The sequence below is a fragment of the Geospiza fortis genome, unplaced genomic scaffold (genome assembly GCF_000277835.1).
Source record: "Geospiza fortis unplaced genomic scaffold, GeoFor_1.0 scaffold392, whole genome shotgun sequence".
Taxonomy (NCBI): Eukaryota; Metazoa; Chordata; class Aves; order Passeriformes; family Thraupidae; genus Geospiza; species Geospiza fortis.
The window spans coordinates 67,011-78,957 of NW_005054541.1; the positions used below are offsets into that span (position 1 = coordinate 67,011).

At 52.0% G+C, this 11,947-nt stretch overlaps 1 protein-coding gene across 1 annotated transcript in view; it reads left to right on the forward strand.

Annotated features, from left to right (window-relative positions):
- The window catches only part of ADAMTS8 (ADAM metallopeptidase with thrombospondin type 1 motif 8), a 30,183-nt gene that overhangs the window by 3,263 nt on the left and 14,973 nt on the right, over positions 1-11,947 (forward strand). Inside the window, 5 exon segments of the mRNA XM_014310483.1 lie at positions 6,971-7,210; positions 8,107-8,239; positions 9,084-9,251; positions 10,256-10,544; positions 10,546-10,651. Of these exon segments, the coding sequence (XP_014165958.1) occupies positions 6,971-7,210; positions 8,107-8,239; positions 9,084-9,251; positions 10,256-10,544; positions 10,546-10,651 (936 nt within the window).

An 11,947-nucleotide genomic window follows, 5' to 3' on the forward strand; every position in this document is an offset into this window, starting at 1 on the left:
TGATGTCCCTGCAGCCCGGTGCCTTTCCCAGCCCCATGAGCCTGGCTCTGCACACACCGGGCACTGATGTCCCTGCAGCCCGGTGCCTTTCCCAGCCCCATGAGCCTGGCTCTGCACACACCGGGCACTGTGATGTCCCTGCAGCCCCAAAGGTGTCCCCAAAGGTGCGGGACAGGGCGGGTCAGTGCCGTTCTGCTGCGAGGGAAGAGCCGCAGGAATGGCTTTAACTCCCTTCCGAGTGGAGCCGGGGCCGGTATTAAATGCAGCAGGGGCTGAGTAATGAACAATCCCGCTCCAGAGCCACCTGTTAGCGCTGAGCAGATGGATGAGCAGCCCTTTCCCTCTGCCACCAGCGACTCTCACTCTCCCCGAACACTCTCTGCAGAGAGCCTGCCCCGACCAGGCTTTTGGGGAGACCCCAGGAGCAGAGACCGAGGTGCCTCAGCCCTCCACACCATCTCCAGGTCTGTCCATGTTCATCCATTCAGGGCTGCCTCGTTCATCAGCGCCGGGTCATTTTTCAAAGCCAGCTCCCCACCCATGCCCTGCAGGGATGGATGGTTCAGCTCCAAATTCAGGTTTGCCCCATTGGAAATGCTCTGAGGTCTTTGCAAGGGATGATTGTGCATTGAAGTTGCTCCTTCTCGGGTTGTTTGGGCTGGGAGAAGAGTCCTTGAAGCTGCAGCTCAGCAGGGAGCGCTTGGGAAGCTGAAACCAGAGGCTGCACTTTGCATCCTGGCTTTGCCACTTCTACCGGCTTTATCCTTCCCCTAGGGGCTTCTCTGCTCCTAACAAAGCAGTGCTTTAATTCCAGCCCTGCTCAGGCCAGGCTGGACCTTGGCAAATGCTAAACCTTGGGGCTTCAGATGATTTCAGCTGCTCAGCATCACTCTGGTTTTGCCCTTTGCTTGGTTTTGCCGCCCAGCCAGGCTGGCAGGATCAGGTAGCAGAGGGTCAGTGAGTGAGGAGTGATGCACTTGGAGGCACCCCGAGTGCTCACAGGGCTCAGAAAAGAGTTTGAAGTGGAGTAAGCTGAATTTTTAAGCAACAGACGTATAAATGGTGGTGGGAATTACTCTCCCCACAGTGTGAAGTAGGTCTCTGATTCCCCAAGAGGGCAGAAAAAATAATACAGGGAACCTTTTGCACCCAGCTGGGCACCTGATGGCTTGAAAGCAACACCCAAGGGTGTCTACATTGCTAGAAATAAAGTGATTTATTTGGACTGGGGGAAATCCTGATGATGGCCAGCTTGAGCTGGGGAAAAAGCAGCAGCCCCCTGGGTAAATCTGTGCAGGCAGCAGGAGGGGAAATGGCACCTACCCATGAGCAAGGGGCTGGAACTCGGGCACCCTGCCCTGGTTTGGCTGCCCCAGCCCTGGGCTGGGTGATGCTGCCTGCTTGGCTCCCATTTCACCATCATTTCCTCAGCCCCTAGAGCAACATCTTCACATCAGCTCTCAGGGAGGGGAAGGAAACCTTCAAAGATCTTGCTCTGGATGAATAGAGTAATAGCAAATTGAAATATTTGGGAGAAAACTTCCACCGGCTCTGGTGTAGCAGCTAAAAAAACAACAACCAAAGAACCACCTGCTGTGTTTCTGTGTCTTTTGTTCTCTGGAACAAGAATGCAGGGAGCAGCACAGCAATCTTGCTTCTGCCTAAATACCTTTCTTGTGGGGTGAAAAAAGCAGGGCAAGTGCTGGTGAGATCTAGGAGAGATGCCCAAGGAGTAGAATTGTTGAGTCAGAACAAACCATATTTATATAATGACTTTTCTTCCCGTAACCACACTTTAATTACCAAATATTTAGTAAAGGTCACCAGCATTGTTTGTATTCCCAGTTATTTTCTTGCATAAGTTGTAACAGCTCGAGCAGAAGAGTCACCCCAAGATGCACTCAAGCATCAAGAGTTATAATCAATGCCATGCTTGTGGTGGGAAAATGCTGTTCATGATTTATTTCCCATCAATTTCAGCTTTATAACTCAGCTGTTAACCTAATTTAGACAATAAGAGCTTATTCTACCTTCATCAGTGCTTTTATGTAAACCAGGAGGGAATGGTGAAGTGAGAGCAGAACTAGACCTGAAATTTGGGGTTTTAATCATTGTTTGGACTTGATGGTTGGGGTAATTGGGGGGGCATCAGCAGCAGTAAATCATGGAGGATGTGGCAGGGTTCAACCTGCAGGGACTGGGAAGAGCCCTCTGATGTAGGGATGTCCAGGCTGGACACTTCTGCATTTTTCTTGCAAAGTGCTTGAAAACAAAGGGAGTGTGAGCATCACTCACAGAGTGGAGTGGGGTTTTGAGCAGGGAAACTGAGGCAGGGCACAGGGCTAACCCTGCCTGTGTGCAGGAGGGCTGAGCACCTGCAGCTGGGCTGCACTTGTGAGGCTGCTCTGCATGGCTGGGAACGTTTGCCAGGACACCTAAAGCACCAGGCAGCTCCAAAACCCAGCTGCAGCCTCCCCAGCCAGTTGGCAGCCAAAGGGGATTCCTGTGGTGGGATTTCTCCAGTCTCTCGGGTGCAGATGAGACACATTTCCAAGCTTTCCTCTGCAAGCACAATGGCTGTGATCCCCTTTGCCTCCTCCTCTCTGAGTGAGGAATCTGCCCTTCCTGACTCCCAGGGCTGGGAATCTGAGGACCACAGCAGAATCAGATCAGTTCTGGAAAAGCTGGGATTCCTTGCTGACTTGTGTGGTTTTTCCAGGCAGATTGATGAGGTTTTAGGAGTGCTCTTACAAACCCTTCCCTTTCAGACCAGACAGGAGTGCAGGGCATGGGGCATTGCCAGGGTCCTGCTGCCAGCTCTCCCCACACCCGCATGGATTGGGGGTAAATCCACAGCCAGGGCTCTCCCACATGGACTGGGGGTAAATCCAAAGCCAGGGCTCTTCCCACACCCTCATGGATTGGGGGTAAATCCACAGCCAGGGCTCTCCCCACACCCTCATGGACTGGGGGTAAATCCACAGCCAGGGCTCTCCCCGCTCCCTCATGGACTCAAGGTAAATCCAAAGCCACGGCTCTCCCCACTCCCTCATGGACTGGAGGTGAATCCAAATCCACCCTGGAGCCCCAGGTCCCCTCGTGTCTGGCTCTTAGCCTTGCTTTAGGGTATTTTGCAGTGTGAGTGGGTAAATTCACATAATCCCTTGAGAAAAGAAGCCAGCTCCTCCTAAGCCCATCCCGAAGACAACTGGAGTGGGATTAAAGGGGATGCAGCTGATGCTGCCACCCAGCAGCTTTTCTTCTGAAATTTGTCCTCTGAGGGTGACCCAGAGGCTGCATCCTCTGTGGGGCAGGGGCTGGAGGAGCAGGCAGCCCCCCCAAATTTCCTCTGGCTGGGGCACTCGCTTCACACCAGGATATTCAACAGCTGCTGCATTTCAGGGCTGCACAATGAAATGTGCTGGCTCCCACTGAATCAGCTCCATGCTGGCTCCCAAAGTGGAGCACTCCTGCTCTGGGATGCTCTCAGGATGGGGTTTTACTCCATCTCTGCCTCTGTGGAGGTGGGGACAGTCTGGATGTGCCTCAGTTTCCCCTGCTTTGAACAGGGGTAATTGCTGCTTTTGTGGTACAGCCCCAAATATCCAGCAAAGAGGGGAAGAGACGGGGGGGAAATCATGTGGCAAACAGAGCAGGGATGGGCAGAGAGCTGGGCAGGCAGGAGGGCAGCCAGGCACAGCAGCGGGCTGGCAAGGTGTGCCCCTCTCCCCTGGCTTGCCCCCTTTTCCCTTGGGGGGAAATTCCCTTTTTGTGAGGGAATTCTTGGCCCAGAGGAGGCTGCAGGGCAGCCAGCAGCCCCTGGGCACCCCAGCCAGGCAGGGAGCTCCCACATGGAGCCCTGGGGGAAAGGACAACCTGAGATGGTTTTACCAGCAGATTTTTAAAAGCTGGGCAGCCTTTCCATCCCTGGATTTGCTCCTTTCCATCTGCCTGGGCTCCAGAATCTCAGCTTTTCTTTCTTCTGCAGAAGTGCTGGTTTTTAGGGAGAAAACAGCAAAAAAATCCAACCAACAGACAATCCTGCAGCCCCAGGCTGGGCTGAACACTGCTCCCCACACCTTGGGGGAGCCAGGTTGTGCTGGGCTGTTCTGTGGGTGCTCCCTGCTGTCCCTCTGTCCTGGGTGGGTCCAGCAGCATTAAATCATTCTGTGCATACCACAATAATAGTGTCTGTGTTAAGAGCAGTTTCACCCATCAAAATAATAATAATCATTAAAAATAAATGCCAGGCTTCAGCTTCTGAGTGGTTCCCATGAAAGGGAATGCAAGCAGAGACTTTGCAAGAGCCTGCATCAGAAAACTCAGTCCTTCAATGGGGGTAAATCAACCACTTCAGGTCCCCTTGCTCTGATTTGTAGTTTTTTTCTGTCCCTCTGCCTGTGCTGTTTGCTGCCGGAGGGCAGTGCCTGGCTCAGGGCAGAGCTCTCCCAGACACTGTGATGCTGTGGCAGGAGGATCTCAGAGCTACTGTGTGGCAGACCAAAGTCATCCCTCCTCATTTTCAGGGGGAATTGGATGTTGAGAGCAGAGGGAGCCCAGGATTGCAGGTGGGGGGAAAAGGGGTAAGAGGTTTGTGGGATTTCACCTGCACAGTGCCTTCAGTGGCAGTGAAGGGATGCTCCACAACCCTCTCTGGTTCACGCTGGTGTCCTCTCCCCCAGAGCAGTAAGAGGCTGATTTTCCAGCTGTGTTTACCAGACATCCTGCCAGATCTCCCAGGATGCTGATTGGAAATGGCAGGGAAGCTCCTTGTGCCTGCAGGGCTGCAGTGCCTGGTAAGAAGGCACAAACCAGTGTGTTTGCAGCCCTGGGCTCTTCAAACCCAGCCCAAAACACTGCCCAGTGTGTTTGCAGCCCTGGACTCCTCAAACCCAGCCCAAAAACACTGCCCAGTGTGTTTGCAGCCCTGGGCTCCTCAAACCCAGCCCAAAACTCTGTCCAGTGTGTTTGCAGCCTTGGACTCCTCAAACCCAGCCCAAAACACTGCCCTGCACCTGATCCCAATCCCCACATCCTCAGCCTGGGTGCTGGGAAGGAAGCCCTGGAGAAGACAGCGTTCTCTCCTGAGTGGATGGTCGAGCCAGAGCTGGTTTGCAAAGGCAGAGGGAGGATGGGACCAGCAGTTCAGCCCTTCCCCAGCCTGTTTTTGGCCAAAAGCACTCAGCTGGCCTCTCCTGAGCCCTGAAGATCCATAATTTGCTTTTGGCCATGGCTTCAAGCCCTTGGCTAAGCCAAGGCAGTGCAGGTGGATTGCTGCTCTCCCCAGAGCAGTCAGGGTCCATCTGAAACCCAACCCATTCCTGCATGGGCCAGGGATGGGTATAAATAGACACCAGATGGTGGAACAAGTGGATTTGACCTTTTAATCTTCACTAAATAGCTGTTTGTTGGGTTTGCTTTCCATCTTCCCTTTCCAGACACAGGGAAGGTGGACAGATGTTTTCCAAGTCCCTCTGTTCCTGCTGCTGAAAGAGGTTTTTGGCTGGATGTAGCCCTGAGGATGTGAGGGCTGGTGTCCTGGGGGATTTGTGGTATGAACTGAGATCTCCCAGGTCAAATCTACTGCTATGGACAGAAACCTCTAATGGGTTAGAAAAGGACACAGATTTAGTCCCTTGGAAATGATGGATGATCCCAGGATGAGCAGCTCCAACACAGAGCATCCTTCTAGATCTTCAAGGGCCTAACCTAATTTTAAGAAGGCTTTGTGATATTTTTAGCAAAGTGCCCAATGGACTTTCCCCACAGGGTGAACAATTCCCCCAAGTCTCGTGGAGCAGCCCCTTGTGGGGATGTCTCCTCAATTTCTTGCCTCTGCAGTGACTTCTCTGTGACATGAGTTGCATGGATGTGAGTCATGGCGTGGAGATCTGGCCAGTCTAAATAAACCAGTCTATTCCCTGTTCCCAGCAGCCTTGCTGGGGCCTGCCCTTGGATAATGAGCTGGGGAGGACTTGGGATATGTCTTGTTGAAACAGAACATCTGTTTACGTGGAGCTGCCAGTGGCGGGATAAAATGTGGCAGAATAATTTAAAATAGCCACAAGTGCCCTGGGCAAGTGGCTCTTGGTGCAGCAAATATGCTGTATCTCACTCAATATCTCCCTCATTTGCTAAGAAAACAGCATTTTGTGTCTGAGAAAATGGCATTGTCCTGGCAGTACCATGATGGATGAGCACACAGAGTCAGCTTTGCTGAGGAAATGCATTTTGGGTGAAACTTGGCTATCAGAGAGGGCTCCTGCCGAGTCCTTCCACTTTAATTAGGCTCTGAATTGAGACTGCAGGGTGTAATTTGTCTGGGGAGGAGAGAAGCCACTTTCTCTTTCCCAATACCATGTTGTGTAATAGCTGCATTTTTTACTCCTGACTCGGGGCTGTGAGTGGTGCCAAGCAGAGGAGGAATTTTGATGCTCTGATAAGATGTTTACATCAGCCTCAACACCGCTGGCGCTTTTGACATATTATGTAATCCCTGGTCATCACCAGGCAGGAGATGCTGCTGGGCAAAGTCTTGGCTGTCAAAGTGTTTTAGTCCCAGTTTGTTGCTGGGTTCAAACCCTGTGAGCAGCACAGGCAGAAGTTTTACTGGGTGGTTTTGCTCCAGCAAGGTGTGTGTGAGTTGGTCCCTGCCCTGGGGCAGCGAGGGCAGGGTTAATGCTTTGGGAGTATGCAGAGAACTCTCCAGAATGCTGAGGTTTTCCTCAAGGAATTTCTTCCGGAGGGATTTAGGTGCAAAGGGTTCATGGGAGAGGAGATGCATCGTTAGGAGGAGGGGATGCAGGGCTTGTCCACCAACACAAGGTGTAAAGCATCATATACGGGAAAGGCAGCACTGAGTCCATCAGCCCCTCCATAAATGAGGCTGATTCTTTCTTTTCAAACAAAAACAATTGCCCTGTAGCAGAGTTTTTACCCAGGCTCTGCCTGCCCATCTCTTCCCCCACAGAACCACATCCTGACCCTGATGTCCATGGCAGCTCACATCTACAAGCATCCCAGCCTGAGGAACTCCATCAGCCTGGTGGTGGTGAAGGTGCTGGTGGTGGAGGAGGCAGCAGCAGGGCCCGAGGTGTCTGACAATGGTGGGCTCACCCTGCGCAACTTCTGCAGCTGGCAGCAAAGGTTCAACCCCCCGAGCGACCGGCACCCGGAGCATTACGACACTGCCATCCTCCTCACCAGACAGGTCAGCAGCCCAGGGTGCTGCAGAAGGGCTCAAGGCATCCCTGGAGGGGGAGAAGGGGGTTGATCGTGGAGGTGGGTGCTCCACAGTGCAAAGAATGCAGCAGAGCAGTTGGGGTGGTGCCATTTGGGGTGCACACCTGTTGCAGGACGAGCTGAGTTGTACTGAACATTCATTCAGCTGTGGATAAGGAATCCAGCCCAGCTCCATAAACCAGCCTCTGGGCTGACTGACAGAGGTTTCACTCAATAACAACTCTCCTAAAATACAAGCATTTGACTGGTTCAGAGGCCAGGAGTGTGGAGATTAGACCAAAGGCTGTTTAGAGCCGGGAGCTTTGAATTGCCTATAAGAGCAAGCCCAAACAATAAATCAGGCTGTTGTTTGGCTGATGACCAGCTGAGGTCTGTCCTGTGTTCCATATCACAGACCTGTGACCGTGTTCGCAGGGGTCCGAGGATGAGGGAAGAGATGAGGATCTGACTCCATGTTTCAGAAGGCTTGATTGATTATTTTATGATATATATTATATTAAAACTATACTAAATGAATAGAAGAAAGGATTTCATCAGAAAGCTAGCTGAGAATAGAAAAAGAAGGAATGATAACAAAGGCTTGTGGCTTTGGCAGAGTCCGAGCCAGCTGAATGTGATTGGCCATTAATTAGAAACAACTAACATGGGCAATCACAGATGCACCTGTTGCATTCCACAGCAGCAGATAATCATTGTTTACATTTTGTTCCTGAGGCCTCTCAGCTTCTCAGGAGAAAAAATCCTAAAGAAAAGATTTTTCATAAAAGATGTCTGGGACACAGACCAGCAGTGGGTTCCTCACAGAGATGTTGAACATGGGGCTCCCTTCCCCTGCTGACCTCTCCCCCTGCCTGGCACTAACAGGATTTCTGTGGCCACCAAAGCTGTGACACGCTGGGCGTGGCAGACATCGGCACCATGTGCGACCGCAACAAGAGCTGCTCCGTGATCGAGGACGAGGGCCTGCAGGCAGCCTACACCCTGGCTCATGAACTGGGTAACACTGGGTCCCTTCCCAAGGGAGGTCTGCTTCTTCCTGTCCTGCTGCTGGGAGGGGTCGTGGCACAGCCCAGCACCAGCATCTCCTGGCTGGAGATCACCCACTGAGCCTTGGGGGCCTTCTGGCACTGACAAAAGGTGGTTTGCACCAGCAGAAATGCTAGGAAGTGCCAAAATTGATGCAAATTGGTGCATTTGCACCAGTTCAGGAAGCATTTCTTCACTAGAAGGGTTGTTGAGCATTGCAAGGGGCTGCCCAGGGAGGTGGTGGAGTCCCCATCCCTGGAGTTGTTCAAGAAATGCTTGGACCTGGCACTCAGTGCTCTGGGCTGAGTGACAAGGTGGGGATCAGTCACAGGTTGGACTTGAGGATCCTGGAGTTTTTTTCCAACCCCAGTGATTGTATGATTTACCTGTTGTGATGAGCTCAGGCATGAGATCAAGCACGTCTCTGCCTTGGTTTGCCATTCCTGCACTGACTAATTTTTGCCCAGAGAAGCTGTGGCTGCCCCATCCCTGGGAACATTCAAAGTCAGGTTGGACGAGGCATGGAGCAGCCTGGTCTAGTGGAAGGTGTCCCTGTAAATGACGGGATGAAATGAGCTGAGCCTTAATTCCTTCCATCCCAAACCATTCTGAGTTTCTAAAAATTTGGGCTGCTTTGCCCTGCACACCTGTACCACTGAGATAGACCAAGCAGGTTTTTATTCCTTCTGATTTATGGAAGCAAATAGCTTTGGCAGACGCGGGAGCTGCTTGATACCTTACAGATGGTCCCCCACACCATCTGCTGGGGAGCAGGGGCTGGGGAGCTCAGCCGTGCCATGCCCTCTGCTCCGCAGGCCACGTGCTCAGCATGCCCCACGACGACTCCAAGAACTGCGAGCGGCTCTTCGGGCCCCTGGGCGAGCACCACGTGATGGCCCCGCTCTTCATCCACCTGAACAAGAGCCAGCCCTGGTCCCCGTGCAGTGCCATGTACCTCACTGAGTTCCTGGATGGGGGGCATGGTAAGGCTCCAGTCCGTTGTGTTTGTGGGGTTCTCAGATGAAGGAAGGAATGATGAATCTCACTCCATGTTCTTAGAAGGCTAATTTATTATTTTATGATACTGTATTATATTAAAGAATAAATATTAAAGAATTTCTACACCATACAGGGGTAGCTTCTGGCACTATACTATACTTCTACGCTATACTGAAGAATACAGAAAGGATACTTACAGAAGGCTAAAAGATAATAATGAAAAGATAATAATGAAATAATAATATTATTATTAATAATAATAATAATACAGGGGTAGCTTCTGGCATTATACTATACTTCTACGCTATACTAAAGAATACAGAAAGGATACTTACAGAAGGCTAAAAGATATTAATGAAAACTTGTGACTCTTTCCAGAGTCCCAACACAGCTTGGTTGTAATTGGCCAAAGAGTGAAAACATTCACAGCAGGAACTAATGAAACAATCACCTGTGGGTAAACAATCTCCAAACCACATTCCAAAACAGCAAAACACAGGAGAAGCAAATGAGATGATATTGTTTTCCTTTTTCTCTGAGGCTTCTCAGCTTCCCAGGAGAAGAATCCTGGGCGAAGGGATTTTTCCAGAAAATATGACTGTGACGCTAGTCAGCTACAGCATCTCTCCAAACAGCCTTTTCTTGGCTCAGGTTCTTTCAATAACAACTCTCCTGAAATACAAGTATTTGACTAGTTCAGAGGCTAGGGGGTGTAGAGATTAGACCAATGGCTGTTTAAAACTGGGAGCTTTGAATTGCCTAAAAGAGCAAGCCCCAGATAATAAACCCGGCTGTTTGGCTGATGAGCAGCCGAGGTGTGCCCTATGTTATGTCTCAGACACGTGAACATCACAGACCTGGGGGGGCGTGGGGTGAAGGGGGAGTCAAACCAGGCCATGGACAGAGGTGTGGGGTGCCCTGCTTGGTGCAGTCAGTGGCACCAAGCCCTGGGAGCTCCATCTCCAGCCTAACTCTGAGCCTTGCCCAGGTGACTGCCTGCTGGATGCCCCGGCCGAGCCCGTGTCCCTGCCTGCCGAGCTGCCTGGCCAGAGAGCCCTGTACAGCCTGGACCAGCAATGCCAGCAGATCTTTGGCAAGGACTTCCAGCACTGCCCCAACACCACGGAGGAGGACATTTGTGCGCAGCTGTGGTGCAGGACGGGCAGTGGGGAGCCCCTGTGCCACACCAAGAACGGCAGCTTGCCGTGGGCTGATGGAACCCCCTGCAAAGCCGAGGGGCTGTGCTGGGATGGGCGCTGTGTGCAGCAGGATGCCGTGAAACCCCAGGTACGGGGACACCGGGGAATGGTGGTGTCCAGGTGCACTCCAGGCACCCACCAAATCCTCCCTCTCACTCCCCTCCACAGCTGGACAGGGAAGGTTCGTGAGTTGAGATAAAGACTGTGAGAAATTACTCACCAATCACCATCACAGGCAAAACAGGCTCAAGTTAGAGATCTGAATTGAATTTATTAGTAGCAAAATGATCACAATGAGAAGTAAAATAAGACCTTTAGACTTTTCTCCCTTAATTCCCAGTTCTTCCTTCTCTCTCCAGTGGTGCAGGGAGGCAAGGAATGGGGGTTGTGGTCAGCTCATCCACAGGGGTTGTTCTTGCTGCTGCTCAGGGAGAGGAGTCAGAGTCCTTCCCCTGCTCCAGCATGGGGTCCCTCCCATGGGAGACAATTTTCCATTAATTTCTCCAGGAGTCCTTCCCATGGACACATTCTCCACAAACTGCTGCAATGTGGGTCACTCTTCCACAGGGTCAGTCCTTCAGGACACAGAAGGAGCAGTCCTTCCTGCTCCACTCTGGGTCTTCCACAGGCTCCCAAGTCCTTCCAGCATAGGTTCCTCTCTCCACAGGTCCTGCACCAGCTCAGGTTTCCCACAGGGTCACAGCCTCTTTCAGGCATCCCCCTGCTCAGGCCTGGGTTCCTCCATGGGCTGAGTTGGATCTCTGCACCCCCATGCCCTCCATGAGCTGCAGGGGCAAAACTGCCTCACCGTGGTCTTCCTCACAGAATTTTGGGGGAAACTCAGCTCCAGTACCTGGAGGAATCCTTGCCTTTCCTCCTGCACAGCTCTGGGTGTCTGCAGAGCTGTTCCTCTTACATTCTCACTCCTCTCTTCTCTGCCTAATTACATTTGCCTAATAACATTATTTTCTTCTTCTTAAATACATTATCCCCAAGGTCAACACCACATCTGCTGGGCTCAGCCTTGGCCAGTGGTGGGTCCATCCTGGAGATGGCATTGGCTCTGCTGGACACGAGGGGAGTTTCTGGCAGCTGCTCACAGAAGCCACCCCTGTATCCCCCTCCACAAACTCCATACAGCTGGGCTGGGGCTTGACCCTTTGGGATTTCCAAATCTCTGACCCCACCCCTGCTGTCTCTTTGACTGGTTTTGGATTGAGCTGATTTATTTCTGGATGTCTCTCCTTCGTTAGTATTTATTACTGGCGAGTCCAGCTCATGGACAAAAGTCTGCTACTGAGCCATGGGCTGGTCTGAACCAAAACAAACAGAGCTTCATTCTGGCCCACAGGCCTCTGAATGCAGCACCAGCTCCAACAGAACTCCCTGAGCCCGTGGTTGCTGCTCCTTTGAACCCCGGGAAGAGGGGCAGGGAAGGGGTCGGGAGCCACCAAGCAGGGACAGGAGGGGAGGGACAAAGG